We start from the raw sequence: 19,145 nt of genomic DNA, 5'->3' as shown, positions 1-19,145 counted from the left end.
AAATATAGCTGCCATTTATATTCAATCAATGTCTTGAAAGGACATTAAAAATAGTTGGCCAATCTGTAGTTTTCCATTACAACAGTTGGAACAATAACATTAAGTGGTTCCTCTTTTAAAAATAGTGGCTCTTTGAAATTTGCTCATGATACAAGTTATGAAGAGTCTGTAAAGGGATATAAACTGAATGAGCGAGAAGTTGTCAGATAGAATATGATGCTATTATCCATTCAATAAGAATGAAAAAGCAAATTATTATTTCAATGGAGTGAGACTACAAAATGATGCAATACAAAGGGATCTGTATGGAGGTCCTAGCGTGAAACATCAAAAGGTTAGCAGGCAGATACAGCCATTATTTAGGAATTTAAATGGAATGTTGGAGACAGGATACAACTGAGTCTCTCCTGGAGGACTGAGACAGAATGGTCTCCACACTTAAAGAAGGATAAATGCACTACAAGAACAGTGCTGAGAGAGTTTACTCTCTTGATTTCTGAAACGGTTAATGTATGAAGAGAGGTTGAGCAAATTGAACCTGAAATGTTTATGTTCTGAAGAGTGAGGGGTGATCTGAAACACAAATTGAGGATTTCGGAAAGCATGTTTCCCCCTAGTGGAGATACCTAGAACTACATAGCATAGTTTCAGAAAAAGTGGGTTGCCCATTTAAGACAGAGATAATGAAAATTTCCTTCTCTCAGAGTCATGACTCAAATTCTCTAAACCAGAGGGCTGTGGAGGCAGACTAACTAAATAGATTCAACACAAAGATTTACATACATTTCAACTTTTAGGATGTCAAGCGGTATGGGGATAGGGCAGGAAAAAGGCATCAAAGCCAAAATCATATCAGCCATTATTCTTACTGAATTGCGGAACAGGATCAAGGGAGCATTGGCCTACTCCTGCTTCTTATTTTCTTATGTTCCACTCATCATCACAGGAAACATTACATTTCTTTACTGATGCATATACAAGTTACCAACCTGTTTCTCTTTACTAAGAGACTCCTCCAAACTAAGGACCATGTCTCTGTATTGTTCCACATTACTTGTAGTAGTCTTCAGGCGTTCTCTCAAGTCACTTGCTTGCTCCTCAGCCTGTCTAAGCTGTGCTCGGAGGTTATCAACATCTTCTTCAGTATTAGATTCACCTGGAAATAGATCAGAGCTGTATATGGCTAACTTCAATTTCAATCAACAATAATTCCTTACTCATTATGGAAGTAATTTATTCGGATGAGTTATTCTGCACTATTCATCTGGTGAACTGACATTCTAACAATTCTCCAAAGGGAACTTCCATCATGAAGTTCAGTTGCTGACTCTCAAGCCAAGTCTGAATGTGTGGGATAGGGGTTGAAAGAAGGAAGAAAAATAAAAACACAAATATCTTTAAGTTTGTCTAACCTGAATTCTCTCTTCTTTCTATTTCTTCTTGCAGCCCAGCCCTGTATTCTCAAGAGCATATTAGGATATCTTATAGGTAACAATTTATGTCCTCGCCAGCAACACCCATACATTATGAATGAGAGTAATAACAACCTGAGCACATTTTCATTGGTATAATAAAGTTGGTATAATTAGAAACAAAAAAAAAACATTCTAATTACAGTCTGTACAAAACTAAATCCACAGATACACATCATCCATAATCAACAAACATACAATCAGATACTTAAGACTGTGAACAGAGTGCAAGCTGTAAATGAACTATTCCTATTGAAGGGCTACTCTACATTGCGGAAGGTTGTTGGGAGTGAGCCTTGGGTCAAGTAAGAGACAGAAGAACATGGATCTACTTACACGTGTATAAGTCATGTTCGGATAAGTGGCTTACCTTTGGAATCACTTCCTGTGGTCTCTGCCAACTTAGTTTCAAGATTATTCAAGAGTAGCTTCAAGGAACTAACTTCTTTTTCTGAATTTTTCAGAAGTTCTTTTGTCTTCGTGTGAAGATTAGACTCTGTCTCAAGCTGCTTCTTGACTTCCATAAGTTGAATCTTCAAAAAAGAACAGAAATTAATTCACATCCAAAAGGATAAATTTATAGAACCAATCAACAGAGCAATAGTTAGTCCTTTGTGTGATGATTTATGAACATTGTCTTGTTTCCATTTTCTACTCTGCCCTCCCATTATTTGTTGGTTCCCTAAGCTTGTTTAAACATGACAGAAAACATTAATTATACCCTGCATCGTTATTTTTAAAGATATAAACTTACATCCTGGTTTCTGACAAGCAAATGACGTTGATCCACTTCATATTCACATTTTTTCTTCAGTTTCTCGATTTCACGCTCTTGCTTTTCAATCTGGTTGTTTAAACGTTGCCTGGTCTCAGTTTCTGCACGTTCCAAACTCAGCTATGTATTGTCAAGAGTTAAATGCAAACAGAATTACTTTAAACCAAAAACTGGATAAGGGCTTTTAAAAACAAAGAATTGATTCTATGTATTCTCGAAGAAAGTAACCCCAAGCCTTCATTCCAGGTTTCCATAGACTATTATGCTTGCCAATAAAGAATTGTTACTATTGTCCAATTTTATAAACACTAATACTCCTTGAAAAATATTAATGACTATGCTCATTAGAAAGTAAAAATACAAATTATTAGTTAACTACTTTGAACATACCAGCAGCATTATTCAAATTACTGTCATTCCTAACTCTTACACCAAATAATCTGTGACTGACATTTCTGTTCCTGGTCCAAGACCATATAAATAGTATACCTGAATAGATTGCAAATTTGTTAGTAGCAAACTTTGTCCCCTGTGTTCTGCAAACTTTGAATCCCGTTCTTGGGTCAGGCGTATTTCTACCATCTTCAACATATCTTTTTCTTTCCTCAAATTTTCTCCTCGAGTCTGTGAGGAAGTTGTAGAAGATTAACAACTTTTCAATTGCTGTTTTCTAAAACTATTCCAACCAATTTCAAATGAAATGAAATGGATTCTTTCATTAAGAACATGAGAAGTTTTAAACAAAACATGGTACAATCAAGATTAGGCCACCTAAAGAGCCACCTAAAAAATTCATTCAATATACAAATAATACGCATCGTTACCCAACCTGTGAAATACTTGACCAAAGAGATTATAAAGGGGAAGGAATTATATTAGCGTAATGCAAAGGTCAAAAATACCTCGACTAAAATGCAACCGTTGGTACATTAAGGAAGACTGGAAAATAATCACATGGTCTCTTCCAAACTTACCTCCTCCAAAGCCAATTTTTCATTTGATGCTCGCAAATCCTGAGTCATGCTGTTTATTATGTGCTCTTGCTTCTGAACTGTTGTGGTAAGTTTCTGACATCTGTCTCGCAAAGAAGCTATTTCACGGCGGAATCCATCTACATTGTTCTGCAGCATCTCGTACCTATTAAAAATTCTTCTTTAAGTTTTGTGCCCATCCACAGCAAGTCATGTCAGTGACGGAAGTGAAACAACTTACTATCCCATTTGCCAGATTAGAACAGAATGAAGCCTTCTCTACAGCATTAGTGCACACAATTTGGCAATTTCTAAAACTCCGAGGAACATGATTTATACTTTTTTTTTGTTTCAATTTAACCTTGTAGTACCCCCGTACTTTCAGAAAAGGACCAAAAAAAAATCAGCCAAAACCACATCCTCCCTAGCCACCACTGGTGAGTAAAATCTAAAAATAAGACTTCAATGCCTGTTCACCAGAATGCACTCTAAACATGAATAATGTAAGCATGACTTTAAGCAACATTTCTAGTTAAAGGAAAAAGCCCGGTGGTGGGAGTATTAACATAAAAATAAAGAGGGGGACATTATTGCTAATGGCATGGGGACAACATTATGATAGAAATATCAAAGCTTCTTGACTCAATATAAGAAACAAAGTGGGAAAAGCATACTGAGTGTACTGTAGACCCCTAAACATTCAGCCAAAGGAGCAAATTTCTCCTGTATGCACAAGTAATAAGGCGTTGTTAGAATTTCCAATAGAAGATTAATTAGGACAGACATATAGGGCTAAAATCTCTGCAGGATGCTTTTTTATAATGCATTGAAGAGAACTTTTCAAAATCAGAACACAGCAACCAGCAATTCCAGCAGTTTTAGGGAAGTGGCACTGGAATACTACATCAAATCATATAAATTATGTCCCTTAAAAAAAGCTATAAAGTTTTGATTCTCACACATACCGTTTAGAGGCAAATTCCAGTTGTGTAGATAATTTTGTACTTTCAGTTCTCATCTGTGTCAGTTGATCTTGAAGTTTCTCATTCTGTTCATTTAACATTTTGTCATTCTCTGCCTTTTCTTTTTTGTAATTTTCAAAATGTAATTGAAGCTGAAATAGTGATTTATAAATTATGAATTTAAAATCTTAGTACTCCACAAATTTATTTTCTGCTTTTGATAACCAATAATTTAAATATTTGATGAGATTTTCTTAATTACATGCAGTAATTTAATTACCACAGACTTAGGATCTTAAATTTCCCATAATTTATGCACAGAACATTGCCACCTGCAGCACATTCACTTCCAAGTTGCACATCATCCTGATTTGCAAATCTATTACCAGTTATTCATCACTACCAGCTTCAGGCTGTGGCACTCTCAGAGATGACCAGACCCCAAAAAGCTAATGAAAAGTAGTGAGCTGCAAGGAAGGATGATATGGTCAAAACATTTGAGGCCATTTGAGTTTAACAGAAGAAAATAAAAATAGATTGATGGGGTTAAATCCATGTGCTGGATATTTCAGAGACCACCAGGCAGGTCAGCCTGAAGAGGAAATAGCTAAGCAAAAGGTACGAACAAAAGGGGATTTCTACAATGCGAGGCATAGTGTAAAAAGGCAAGAGGATGCAGTTTTACTTAAAACTGCACTTTTGAATACTGTTTAAAATCAGCACAGTTGTCCGACAAGAGAGCAGCAATTCTAGCAGCTTTAGGCAACAATAGGGGGAAATGGGAGAGCATTTTGGTAATTGTGATAATAATTCAGTTTGATTTGGTATTGTTATTGAAAAGGGGAAAGGAAGAAAGACAAGCAGTAAAAGTTCTCAACTGGTGCGTGGCCAACTTTATTGGCTGCAATTTGATTTTGCACATGAATTAGAAATAGCTTAACTTCAATTTGGTCTCAGAAAACATGGTTGTGATCCTAACTGATTACTTTAGTGTTTCATGAACACAGCTGAGGAGAATGGAATATAAAATGGTAGAGACAGTGGGGTGAGGGCAGGAAGTAGAATATATTAGGCTCTAAGATAAATAGCCTATTGATATGTTCCCATTCTGAGAGTTAGACAAATGGAATTCAATGTGAAAATATAGGTAACTGTAGTAGGAAATACTGGCAGGGTAATGGCAGGGTGCCATGGCCCAAATGGCCTCATCTCCATATTGTCTATATTCTATGATTCTCCAAACTGCGCTCTCTTAATTACATTGACTTCAGGTGTTGAGGGCCCAGATTCTGCAATTTCCTAACAAAAACCTCCCTTCCGTTCCTTAAAAAGTACTTATCTTTGGCTAAGTTTTTGGTCATCTGCCCAACCTCTTCTCCTTTGGCTTAGCATTCAGATTACATTGCAATGAAGTGACTTGACAAGTTTTACTGAATTAAAATGTACCTACAAGATAATACTATGTGACCAATTAGGTGATTTATTTTCCTATGCTAATTCTTACAATGAGTCAGTGGTAATAGTAGGAGTGCCATGTCAAAATATATTTTCCAGAATCACTCGTATCCCATATCTGAATAAATCAAATTAAGTTTTAATACATGGTACTGCTGATTTCCATCCCCAATGTGAAAACTCAATGGTAAACCTAAATGGTAAACCTAAATATTCTTATGAAAATCTAAGTTTCTTTGTTGGACTAATTTGTTCTCCTTTGCAAAGCCCCTCGTACGTAAACAGTGGTCGACAATGCATCATCCCAAATTTAATCCTGAACTTAATGTTGATAAATAATAATGCAGCATTGCTTTTGAAAATCCTGGGTAATATGACTTTTAGGAACAAAATCTGCCAGGAGTGTGAAAAGTTAAATAAAAACAGGTTACCTAGTCTGAGATGGTGCTGAGTTTATCAGCACTCAACTTGTCAACATTACGATAGGATAATATATGTACAAATATCTGAAGGATTTGGGGAAGAAAACACAAATAGGTTTTACTGGAGAGGGGAAATGATAAATATCAAAAAGATTAGATGTGAATAACACAAGATTGTGGTGGGAACTGGGGATTTAATGAAAAACAGTAATTGGTAAATTATACAGAATAAAAATAAGTGATTGAAATTTCAAGAAACTCAACCATTAATACATAAATTGCAACAATGAAATTTAACAATGCTATTTTCCATTATAATTGTTTTCACTATTTTTCCACTGTAATGCAGACACTAATTCCATTACAAAGACAAGGTAAATGTTTAAGACAAGTAAATGGTTGATCAAATACATGTTCTCCCAAATATTACCGAGAAAAATTGTTTATTTGAAAATGCTAACAACTTATGGACTTGCCACCATGCAACTTGTGCTATTAAATGTTTTGAAGTCAAAAGATTCTTCAAAAGTTAACAAATACATTTTGTTTTACCCCTTTTTACCTGTTTCAGTGCCGTCCTTGATTGAACAAGTTCTGCAGATTCCACTGAAGGAATTGGAGCTGGTGTGGAAGTCATCTGTGGCAATTGTTTTGTTTGACCTGGAGACCGTTTTGGAGTGGATGATATTAAAGGCATCTCTTCTGTTGTATTACCTAATGTTGGGTGGGAGGGGGAAACCATATTTTATTACGTCTTTTAAAACAGCTTAAGAAAATTGACCACGTGGCAAATTTCCAACCATATTTTCCAGAAGTCAGCATGAATTTGAACAAGTCAAATAACCTCCTCTTGTGCTGCAATTCCATGATTCTTTCATCTCAATCACAGGGAATCCTAACTAAAATTAGCCCATGCACATGTGAAGTCTTGCCTCTTGCCCACATCACCTCCAGTCCTCCTTGCTCCACAAGCTCAACTCAACTAATTTTTAACTACACTTATGCCAAAAGCCAAGTTTAGCCTCTCTCTCCTCATAACTAAATTTCGCCAGCAGTGAGAACATTCTCAAATATCCTCTGTACCCTCTTTGGCGAAGCAAGTCCTTCCTGTGATAAGGGTTAATTTGTACCATTCACCTCCTCTATAAAACATACCCACGTTTTCTACACTCAGATTTTATCCTTTTTAACCTCAAGTGTAAAAAGTACCTTTGCATTTGTCTTACCAATATTTTTTTTACATGCACTATTTCCCTTCCAAATTTCCTTACTTTCATTCCTGCACCTTCTATTTCTACAAGCTTTTTGAAGTCGTTAACCCTCATTAACTATCCAACCTTTAAGAAAGGGTGCAAGGGTAAGGGTTAGATTCCAGAAGGCCAGGCATTTTCATAATGGAAATGAGCTCCAAACCCTCGCTGTCTTATTCGTCAAATGCCTCAATGTTCTTTGACCAATTTACCCAAATATACTTAGAGTGACACAAGAAACATTTGGCCCATCGGGTCCATGCTGGTTTCCAGATGAACAATCCCATTAGAACCATTCCAGTCACCTTATTTCCCTGCACCACTGCAATCTATTCTCATCCACACATGCCCGTCAACTTATTTTTACTCTTATCCAATTCTGAGGGATAATTTTCAGTACCAACCAATCTAACACCACATTATTCAGATGTGGGAGGTAACGAGAGTAACCTGGGTAAACCTACAGGATCTCTAAATATGTGATTTTGCACAAATAGAACCAGAGAATCCTTGGAGCATGAACTGCAATGCCATTGAGCTGCTCAGCTGCTTTCTAGTTTCTGCTTCTAGTTCATCTTGTTTGCCTATTACAATTGTTCACACATACCTCTGGTTTATCTTTGCCCTTTTTCATAATGCCAAATCTAAGTGAATCTTAAATCACCACTCCTCCCACTTGCCCAACTTCATTCTGAAAGGCTTGCTATCTACTGACTTAAAAACTCGAAAATCATTAATTTTACATTCTCTACAATTACTTTTGTTCCAATAAGGGGTTAAATCTCTCACTGCCCATCTTACTTGTTGGGTACTTTAAACTGAACACAACACAAGCTTATGGACTCTCACACAAACATTTTCTGACCTCTTCACTGGCCTAAGCTCCAGCTAACTCAAAGCTTGGCACTTTTCCCTCCATTAAATGCCCTAAAGAAATAGAAGGCTATTTGGCACCTCACAACTACATCACCATTCAGCAAGTTCACATTCACTTTGCTGCACTAACCTCTTATCCCTGGATTCCCTTAATAACTTATTATGCTATGCTGATAGTTGCATCACAAAGCTTGGAGTAATTTTTCTTTACTGCTGTGAAGTACTTAGGTGATTTTCTCTATCAGGGCACCACACAAGTAACTGTTTTTCTTTCAATGCTTTTCAGAATTAAGTACATATTAGATTGTCATTGGATGAAACCCATTTATCTCTATTTCACCCTATTTAAAACTGCATTAATACAGTCGTGTTCTATTCCTCCAGCATACACTGCCTTTGAAAGACAAACTGTACCAAACTTCACTCCCTGTAAATTTCTAAGCATTCCACCCAATGAAGTAACGTTTGGCGATTCTCTCCTTACCCTGCACTGGTATCGTCACTCCAGTCATCTGTGCAAGCAGTGTACGGTACATGTCCCGCTGCCGAACAATTGATTCCACTAGTTGCATCTGGTGACTTCTGGCTTCACGAAGTCGTTCGAGTTCATTCAGTGCCTCCGCAAGATTCAGCTGAAGTTCGGAAATTCTACAGTTCAAAAAGATTAGTTCTATCTGTTGAATTATTTCTAAGAAAGACAACCTTGATAGTAAAATTTAGTTAGACAAAGCACTACCTCTTGACCAGCCAGGAGGGTAGCAAGCATGTGTTCATGAGAATCATAAACCAGAGATGCAAGACAGCAGAGAAAAAGGTCTTTAATGGAAAAGCAAGGAGGTTTTGGGACTAAGAAGGACTGAACCAAAAGTGTTAAATCCAATCTCTTATGATGCAATTACTTTGCAAAATATCAGGACAGAATGCTGCCAGAAAGTACCCAAGGCTTAGATAATGGTACTGTGTGAAGTTGCAATGAAGCCATGAAGGGACTTAGTGTGTTCTGAAATTGATTCATTAATTCATAGGAAATGAAAGTTCATTTAGGAAAGAAATCATGTATGTTACCATGTTGCATTATTGGACAAAGGAGTAGCAATGTGATATAAACAAAAGTGGTTCCAACCCAAAATTGGTATGCAAATTGAGTATTAAAACAGGATATCTCTAGCTTGCATGCTCTGAACAGATGCTACTTATCCTAAAGGGTGTTGCCAACGTTCTCTTTAATTTCTCACTTCAAGCTACTGCTGTTTCTGCATCTCAGTTCCAACATTTTCCTCTCTCTCTATTCTCGTTCATCTTCCACTATATGCATCTCCTCCAGACAGAGTTGCAACAAACAAGCCTTCACCACCACCTCTCTGCCAGCACCAACACCATGTGTATCATTCAGTTTCTCTTGGTCTCCACTCTATCCCGCTTTTGTTATCACTACCCTTCCCCATTCTCTGCAACTTAAAACAGGTTTGTTTCCTTACTGTTCCAAGTTCTGATGAAAGGCCATTGATCTGTAACATTAACATTTTTCCTCTCTTCTGATGCGGCTTGACTTGACTATTTCCAGCATTCCCTTGCTTTTATATTAGGTGCTAGCAAAACTGAGAAAGCTGGCTTTAGTTTTCCAAATGACATCTTTCAGAATATGGCTATAGGACCAATTAAATGGAGAAGGAATTCTTCTGTGAGGAACATGAAGAGATGGAACTGATACATACACGCACAGACGCAGTGGTGCAAGGAATGCAACTTTCCAACTGGCTTGTGAGACATTTTCAGATCTGCAATCAATATGTTAGGAAAAAAGTCAAAAGCAATTATAACACTTACCGTGATGACGTTTTTTCCTGCTCTTCCTTTTCCTGTTTTTCAGCAAGTTCACGAACAGTCACCAGTAGCTGTTGATTCTGTTGTTGCAGTTCCTCAACATTACGATAGGTCACCAGGTGCTGTGAAATGACTTCAGAGGAACTGCTTATGTCGGCAGAACTAACTTCGTCTTCACGTAAAATATGATTTCCTCGTGCATCTTCCAGTTCCATCAAAAGCACTCTATTCTGAATCACAATGACAAACTTGTCAGATGAGGAGCAATGAATGATTCAATGACACATGGAGACTGCTGCATCAGATCAGCAAGGAATAATTCTGTAAATTATATGCTTCACTTAAAAAAAATCTAAGGCACAGAAATAGGCCATTCAGCAAATGAGAGAAAGTACATTCAGAGATGTAATTATTACACCATATTTCAGACAATAATAGAGCACATCTATTGATATCATCCCTGCTGAGAGCAGCTCAAGCTAACACAAATTTTGACCAAGTTAAATGGACTAGGAAAGTTTCTACTTTGACTTAACGACATGAGGGTAAAATGTACTTAATGCTAAGTACTAACCTGCTGCGAAAGATCTGACACTTGCATTTTGTATCTCTGGTTCTCCCTGCTAAGCAATGAAGCCTGCTTATTTGCTTCATCGGTACATTTTTGTAAACGTCGAATTTCCTATGGAGGCAGATTTTATCAATGCGATTTACATAATAACAATTCTTTTACAACACAATTTGTTTGCATAGCATTTTTAGAGAAGTGTTTCAACATATAAAATAAAATCACTGGAGGGGTTCCGTAAAATTGCTTTTATAACAATGAATTAATAATCAACAATAGTTGTCATCAAATTTCACAATACTATTTTGTACACCAGATTATGCAAAATACACAGGTGATATTTATTATTAGAATGGAAATATCTAACAACTAACTTGCTAAGAAACCAACTGTACCTTTGTACAGTTTCAATTCTTTATCCTGAATATACAGTCACAGAGTTTGGCCCGCCATGTCCATGCCAACCTTGTTGCCCATCTACAGTAATCCCATTTGCTTGCACTAGCTCTGTATTCTTTTATTCGTATTTTCAAAATCCAGTTATTTATGTAGTCAGGGAAATATTTTCAAACGAAATAACTGTTAAGGAAGTATAGAACAAAAATTACCTTCATGGCATCTTCTAATTTAGCCGAGAGATTTGCCACAGCTTTTTGCACGCGTTCATATTCTTCGCGCTGACGCTTCAGAAGCGGAGCCTTCATCTCTACTTCTTTCACAATTTCATCCAAATATTTATTTACTCTCTTATTTTCCTGTTTCGCTAATAGCAATTGATCTTGGGCTTCAACATATCCATTATATAACTGCAGAGATATTAATGAATGGAAGTACTTTATTTCATCCAAATTACATTTGTACATGCAGTGTATTCTCATTCCAAAGAACACAAAAATGTTCAGTAAAAACTCCACCCAGTTTCATTATCACTGCTCTTATGTCACAAATCAATAAACACCCTGCCATGGACTTACTGAAGTGAAATTCCAATCACCAGTTTTCAAGAGTATTATAGTGTCACTGCAATCCAAGGAAATAGTTAAAAAAAAATTGAAGATATAGCTATATTAAAATTAGGATTACTGCAGGTTGTTGCTTCTCCAGTAGTATTTGTTTTGGAGTGAATAGCAAGAACTACAACAAATTACGTAGGCACCAATGTGATCAAAGCCTCAGCTATAAAAAAGAAACAGCTGCTGTATCTCAAGACAAAGGTAAGTTTTGATCGGTGAGTTGAGCTAACTACTTTGATTGGTGAGTTAAGCCAACTATTTGCCAGTTTGTTCCTCTTACAAATAGGTAGCTAAAGAAAACTGTAAAGATGCAAGGAAAATGTCAGGCACTCACTGAAAATGTCAGTTTCCTCCCTGCCCATAAAGAACTACACAAGGTGATGTAAATTTGAATCCTAGAAAGTGTAATTGCAAACACAACGTGCATGATACTCTGAATATAAAGTATGTTATAACTTATCTATATGCTGCTTGAAAATTTTTTATGAAACCCAGCAAAGAAACTTCCTTGATTATTACCCCCCGGAGAGATAAACTGAAATAAACATAAGTAACACCAGCTTTGTACCTCTGTGAGCTTCATTCCAGGCTTCACAATCTTAGCAACAGCTGCTGCAGTGGGTGACATCGCTGCCAGCTCCTCTTCTGATAGAGTGGCAGCTCCTATCATACAAAACACACTGTCAGATGTTACAAAACAAATCTTACTGCTATTGAATATGCTTCAGTATCAAACTAATGAGGCACCTTTAAGCTTTGTAGCTGAAAGAAGATGGTTAGCACTTTCCAGTTCCTTTTCCAGTTTGATAATCTTTTCATTTAGTTCAGCAACTGCTCTGGTTTTGGAGGTCTCTGTCTCAGTCAGGCGATCTTCAGTTACTTTATGAGCTGAAACAAATATCAAGCAAGTTAATTTTACAAACAACTTAAACCAAGGAATCTACACATAAAGGAGCAGAATGTTTGAAGTAAACATACCTTCATTTGCCTGTTTCAGTAGACTATGAAGCTCCTCGACAGCTCTGGTGAGTTCTGTTGCTTTAGTTTCAGAGTCATCAGCTGCACCCTGCAAAGGTTCAAGGCTTGGTATTTACCATATAATATTTGTAGGTGGTTTATCTTAAAACCCAGTCTCTAGGGGCCAAAGGGGTGATCTATGAAGAAAGGCAGAACTATCAATATTACTTAAAAATATGGAATTAAGTAATGTTGATGTGGATCATGCAGGTGATGAACATTTGTATTTTCAGATACATTATAGGCTGGTTATCAAAAATCATGTTCGATAGAATTAAAAAAAATTTGCAAATGCATGGAACTATTTAGTGATTTTTTAAAAAATCATAATGGAGCAACAGAGACAGTGGCATCCTCTTGTGGTTAGAACCACTACAATATATCAATGAAAGACACAAGGAAAAATTTAAAAATTGGCAAATGACAAAAAAAAGTGTTGTAAAATGCAAGCAGGCGTGTAATAGCCTCAAGACAGCACATTTTAGGTTTAAGTTTACAGAGAATTATGAAGTTATTCATGTAGAATGACAAGAGACATTACAGGGACATATCTATACAGGTGACAAAATGTGAAGGAAACAATACATTTTGTCAATTTTTATTTTTCATCACTCAATACTGTGGGGCAATAAGATTTGGATATGACGTCACCATGTCAATTTGGCTTGGCAGTCACAACCGGCTCCCTCCTTTGCCAAGCCCTCTCCAGTCCGAGCACATGTGAATAGATGTCACAGACTGCAGTGCTGTGAGGCATTTTCTATGATGCACTGCAGTGTGGGGAGCCTCAGTAGTCATGTCCAGCTCTTACACCTGTTCCTTAATGTAATCCCTTAGCCTTTGAGTCACCTCACTTGAACCCATTACCCTGCTGAACTCCTTCTACACTATCTTTCTCCCATGAACCCCAATCCTCAAATCCCTTTGCTGATATTCTCACTTCCTAAACCCCTTCCTAATCCATGAGCCCGGGGCTTCACAGAAAATTCTGCACAGGGCAGCAGAGCTCCAGAGAAGTTTGTTCACATCCTCAGTCTGGAGAGGGTGTGACAAAGGAGGGACTATATCCAAATCTTATTGCCCCACAGTATTGAATGACTAAAGAGAAAGATTTGTTGTTTCTATTGCATGAACCTTCTCTATCTCCCGAGTCTAACATTGTTAAGGCAGTGGGTCACTGTGTCATCTGTGATAAAATGGCTCAATGAGAGAAAAACTTCCCATAGGAATGCATCTTCACTTTTCACATAGGATTCAATGAAAAAAGGGGTTTGCGTTACAGAATACCATGATACAATAGGTTTTCTAGGAATGCAACACCTCTGTAACGCAGGAGTCACCGGTACATAAACCTTGGAAGGTAGCAGGCAGATTGAAAAAGCATATGGGACCCTGGACATTTTAAGTAGTGATGAAGAGGTCAAGAATACAGATACACCCACAAAAAGAGTACTGTGTACGAGTCTGGTCACCTCACTAAGGATAGATGTGAAGGCCATAGGGAAGGTGCAGCAAGGACTAGAATGATTTTACAAATAGGGATTACAAATACAAGGATAAACTGATGGATCTGGAATGGTTCTCCTCGAGGCACAGAAAATTCAGAGCAGATTTTATGGAGGCATACAAAATTATGACATCATTAGAAAACTTATCAAGAGTTATTGGATTTATAGTCAGATTTAAAAGTGAGTGACAGAAGATTCAAAGCTCAGGATGTGAATGCCATCATGTGGCACTGGCAGGACAATCTCTGCCAACTATAATGCTGAGAACATTTGGCAGCTAGTCAACCCACACCAAAAGAGAAGCCAGGTCTTGAAACTATATAAAGTTCAGGCAAATTCAAGATCATGGAAATTACCTCAAAATTAGCTTTCTCCCTTGCAGTTGTGACTGTCCCCATGCAGCAAGTGTGGGAAGTTAGTGCTCTGCCATCAATAGCAAAAACCTCAGCATCCACCAGTCAGGATCCTGAGGCTTCTATATTTGTACGGAGTCCCAAAATACCTTACCTGCTTGTGGATGGGGGGGGGTGGTGGTGGGGAAAGGTGGTGGCAATGCCGGGTAGACTGTTCCTTGCAAAACTCAGCATTTCTCTAGAAAATCCAAGCCCTTTATGCAAATGAGTAACATTAAAAAAGAGAAAAACAAAATCATACCTTGTACAAGTTTGACAACTTCACGTGTGCATTCAATTCATTTCGAAACCTCTCTTCCATGGTTGCAGACTGTTCCTTTGACTAATCAGAAAACAGATTTTGTAAATAGACACAACCCTCGAAAGGTCAAGGCATGAATTTCCAAAAAGAGGAACCTACTTATTGCTACACACTTGGCAAAGTTCAACTAGAAAGGGTTCACTGTTTTCTCTTTATACAAAGATTTTCAGATTCAATTTCAGAAAACACTGAATGGTTGGATTTCTAAAACTTGCTGCTAAATTGGACACCAACGACAGTAGTGGATTATCAGTGTAGCTTGGCACATTTGAAAACTAACTGAAAGAGAAATAAAACTGAAAAATGAACAATGACAGGAGACTATGCTGATGTGCACCCGCCATAGTTGGCCCAGGCAACATATTTCATTTTGGAATATTATCATTCCATGAGAGTGAACAAAAAACAAACCTCCTTCAATTTATTCATTAAATCTTCAACCTGTTCCTCAAGGTTTTCCTTAGCTGCTTTCAAAGTACGAATTTGCTCTTCGAGGCTGCAAACCTGTAAAAGGTAACAGTCAAAATCAACAACAGGGTTAATCAGTACCAAAGAATCAAACCTTTTAAGGAGGTTTCACAGGTGAGAGTGAAAAAAACATTCAGTGGTAGACTCCCCTCATCTGCAGGTCATAGGTTAAAGCTGAAGTACTGTGCAAAATTTGGGAGTTTTGTATATAATTTGAATTTCCAGCTTTCAAATTACATTAAACCAAGACCATTCCATCAAGTTCAGATATGAAATAAAGTTCCCATGGCACTTCTTCCAATAGGCAACTTGTAACTTGCAAAGAGTGGAGAACTCTGCCCAATGCATAACAGGCACATCTCTCCCCAACATTGGTAGTATCTACAGGAGGCACTGCATCAAGAAGACATCTATCATCAAAGATCTCCACCATCCAGGCTATGCCATCTTCTCGCAGCTACCACCAGGTAGGAGGTACAGAAGCCTGAAATCCCACACGAGGTTCAAGAACAGCTACTTTCCCTTCAAAAATTCGGTTCTCGAACCAACTGACAAAACCCTAATCACTACAGTTTAGCAACACTATGACCACTTTGCACTAAAATGGACTTTGTTTTTTTTGTTCTAATTGCATTTTTATACAGAATTTTTACATGTTTTTTCTTGTGAATGCTGCTTATATGATGCTATGTGCCTGTGATACCACTGCAAGTAAGTTTTTCATTTGTACTTGTGCATATGACAATAAATTCAACTTTGACTTTGAACTTTTGGGTTGCTGAGGAAGACAGAAATGCTATTGTTTGTATTCACCAAGCAAAACGTACAGATTACCTCATCTTTTTTGTTCTCCAGATTGCATCGGAGTTCAAGAATTTCATTGCTTTTTTCTCGACGAAGTCCTAGTAGCTCGTCCGTCTTTGTTTTTATTTCTGTATTCAACCAACTGTTCTGATTCATTAATAATTCTTTTTCTTGCTCAAGACGCTTTTCACGATACTGTAAAAAATTAGTTTAGCAATCACAGAATCATTTTCCAGGATCTGGCATTACTGGCAAGGATAGCAATGATTACCCACATCTAATTGCCCTTAACAAGACGGTGGTGAGCAAGTCCCATTAGTGAAGGTAATCCCACTGCTTTTTCGGGTAGGAGTTCCAGGGTTTAGACCTAACAATGACGAAATGGCAATTTTAATCCTAGCCTTGAAAAAGAATTTGCAGATAGTGGTGTTCCCAGGCACTTGTTACTTTTTCTCCTTAATTGTCGAGGTCACATGCTTGGGAGGAGCTGTTGGGATTATTCCGCAGAATATCTTGGGTGGTGGGTAGGATATCAGTTAAGCAGTCTACTTTGTCCCAGATAGTACTGAGTTACTGGAGCACGTGGAGAGTATTCAATCTACTCAAGTGAAGAGTATTCCATTACACTCCTGACGTGGAAAGGCTTGGGGTAGCAGGAGGTGAGTTGCTAGTTGCATGAAACCCAGCCTTTTCTTGGAGCCACTGTATTTAATATAGTTGGTCCCGTGGGAAGAAACAGCCTCTCAGCATTTACTCATCAATGCCTTTCAAAATCTTGCATTTTTCAATGTGATTACTTATAATCATTAATTTCTGTAAATGAATGCCGAATCCCATTCAATTTCTTCTCAAAGCTCCAAATCATTCCAGAATCTCAGCTATTGAGATATTGCTACAATCTGTCCTCGTTGCCCATGTACTCACAAGGTGAACCACAGGGCCCTATCTCAAAATTTTCCAAATATATCTATATACATGTACACGATGAGTAACCAGTGACTGTATAAAAAACAGTAAACCGTTCTCATATCACTTGACTCATGACTCCATGCTGTGTGCTGTTCTAAGAGAAATTTTTGATTATACAGCTACATCTTGCTAATCCATAACCAATCGCTGCAATGGAAGTCATCTGTTCATTAATATGAATTACTTTTAGGGCATTTAAACATTTTAATTTGTTTATTAATGTGTTAATGCTTCTAGAACATATTTATATTTGGACCATGTTTGGAGTACAAAGAAGAGATCTGTAGTTGTATCTGTTTCATTTATTATCCACAAGAAGTCTATGTCCCTGTTCCTCGCTGATAATAACGAAATGTGTTCAAGTATATCGAAAACAACGTTTACTTATAGTGAATAAAAGAAATTCCTACGAGGTTAGTTCAAGGCCTCATAAGTGTTGGGTATTTAACTCACGTAATTTAAAAGCACACTAAATCTTGGAACCTGCACAAAAAGAAATTCTTCCAAATCTATTTCACAGCAACATTTCCTCTGGATCTTAATCTTAATACAATAGCCCACTGTATAGTCAGGGGGCAACCTCAAAGGCAGCCACCACAAGGTTCTGCCATTCCTTGAACATGGGATTCCCCTTTTCCTAATGTTAGTTGCTCTCAGATATCAGATAAATCATCTTGCATTCTACATCAGTGAAATCATCAAATGTAAAAAGTATAGAAGTGGGGAAAATTAGAATCAAATACTTAAAAGCATGGAACTTTGAAATAACCGTAATAAATTATGCTTGGACAATATTCATGGTTGATTAAGCAATTGAGATGTTAATTTAACCCCATTCTATAGGTCCAGTCTACACATAAAATAGTTTGTAAACCATACAAGGTGAACAACTGAAAGGGATCCAGGCAGCCTTGCACATGAATCACTGGAGGCAATTAGGGAGAACCAATAAGCTTACTTACAATGATGCCTTCCTATGATTATGCAAAACAGACTGCCAACTTTAACTTAAACCAACTTGTTTGCCTGAGACACAAAATACCCCCTCAGCACAGAAACATACCTATGAAGGGCTCAAAGTCAACAATTATCCATTATCCCAATCAAACTCCAGATTTAGTAACACAGAGTTGCCTCAGACCTCCATCAAATGATTAATACAAGTAGCCTGATGTAAAAGGTATATCTGGAGTTACATTGCAATAGGCATTATGACTTCATATATGATATAAGAAATGATCATAAAGTCTAGTGATTAGATGCAGCTTTTACCAAAAGGGACTAAATCAGCAACATTTCATGTAATAGCCATTGACAGAAAAACTATTGAAAAACTCACCTTAACAGAGACTTCTGATACTTGAAGTTCATCGAGTTTTAACTGAAGGTCTATCTTTGTTGAATTTGCTTCCACAAGTTTATCATTCACACGTTTTAAATCCGCTGCAGAAAGACAAAATGTTTCAATAAGTTTAAGTTGCAAAATGCATCCATGACTATATGGTTCAACTATCAATTCACTATCAAGCAAAAAAGAGTACTGTGCATAATTCAAATGTGCCTGTGCAGATTGCAAAATAAAATTAACAAAATTAATAAAACTAGTGATTTTTAAAAATTCAAAAATTACAACTATAAAATAGCTGAACAGCAACACACAAGTTCCAAATTCTAATAAGTTTGATTAAAAAATGTTGATTATCTGATTTTATTTGATTAAAAGAATTATTCTTTCCATTTGAAATTATAAATATTCAGAACTATTCCACCATGTGTACTGCTAAATTTATACTGAAACTATGTTAAAACTCAAGGAAAAAGTTGATTTTGAAAATAATTTACTTGACCAAACCAGCAAGTGAAACCATCAACAGCTGGACAACTAGGAAATCCAGATGTACTCCAATGGCTCTGACTGCCTTACTACCATCTCCTACAACTTTTTTCCAAGCACATTTTTGAAAAACATTGTCAAACACATTTTCCTTTCATAAAGCTATGTTAACATTGATGGTACTGTTAGTAAATAATTATATACAAAAAGCTATGATTATTAAGGTCAGGTCATTGTTTCCTC

At 37.1% G+C, this 19,145-nt stretch overlaps 1 protein-coding gene across 4 annotated transcripts in view; it reads right to left on the bottom strand.

Annotated features, from left to right (window-relative positions):
* The window catches only part of tprb (translocated promoter region b, nuclear basket protein), a 73,579-nt gene that overhangs the window by 39,164 nt on the left and 15,270 nt on the right, over positions 1 to 19,145 (bottom strand). For all 4 annotated transcript variants that reach the window (XM_052013042.1, XM_052013044.1, XM_052013043.1 and 1 more), the window contains exons 5-22: positions 18,408 to 18,511; positions 16,130 to 16,294; positions 15,239 to 15,331; positions 14,768 to 14,848; positions 12,567 to 12,654; positions 12,336 to 12,476; positions 12,157 to 12,251; positions 11,184 to 11,381; positions 10,582 to 10,689; positions 10,011 to 10,237; positions 8,668 to 8,831; positions 6,620 to 6,771; positions 4,184 to 4,332; positions 3,222 to 3,384; positions 2,737 to 2,871; positions 2,227 to 2,367; positions 1,843 to 2,005; positions 990 to 1,156 (exon numbers count right to left, since the gene is read on the bottom strand). In XM_052013042.1, coding sequence (XP_051869002.1) covers positions 990 to 1,156; positions 1,843 to 2,005; positions 2,227 to 2,367; positions 2,737 to 2,871; positions 3,222 to 3,384; positions 4,184 to 4,332; positions 6,620 to 6,771; positions 8,668 to 8,831; positions 10,011 to 10,237; positions 10,582 to 10,689; positions 11,184 to 11,381; positions 12,157 to 12,251; positions 12,336 to 12,476; positions 12,567 to 12,654; positions 14,768 to 14,848; positions 15,239 to 15,331; positions 16,130 to 16,294; positions 18,408 to 18,511 — 2,534 coding nt within the window. The remainder of the gene's footprint in view (positions 1 to 989; positions 1,157 to 1,842; positions 2,006 to 2,226; positions 2,368 to 2,736; positions 2,872 to 3,221; positions 3,385 to 4,183; positions 4,333 to 6,619; positions 6,772 to 8,667; positions 8,832 to 10,010; positions 10,238 to 10,581; positions 10,690 to 11,183; positions 11,382 to 12,156; positions 12,252 to 12,335; positions 12,477 to 12,566; positions 12,655 to 14,767; positions 14,849 to 15,238; positions 15,332 to 16,129; positions 16,295 to 18,407; positions 18,512 to 19,145) is intronic.

The sequence above is a fragment of the Pristis pectinata genome, chromosome 3 (genome assembly GCF_009764475.1).
Source record: "Pristis pectinata isolate sPriPec2 chromosome 3, sPriPec2.1.pri, whole genome shotgun sequence".
Classification (NCBI taxonomy): domain Eukaryota; kingdom Metazoa; phylum Chordata; class Chondrichthyes; order Rhinopristiformes; family Pristidae; genus Pristis; species Pristis pectinata.
This window is presented reverse-complemented; position numbering and strand designations above follow the sequence as displayed.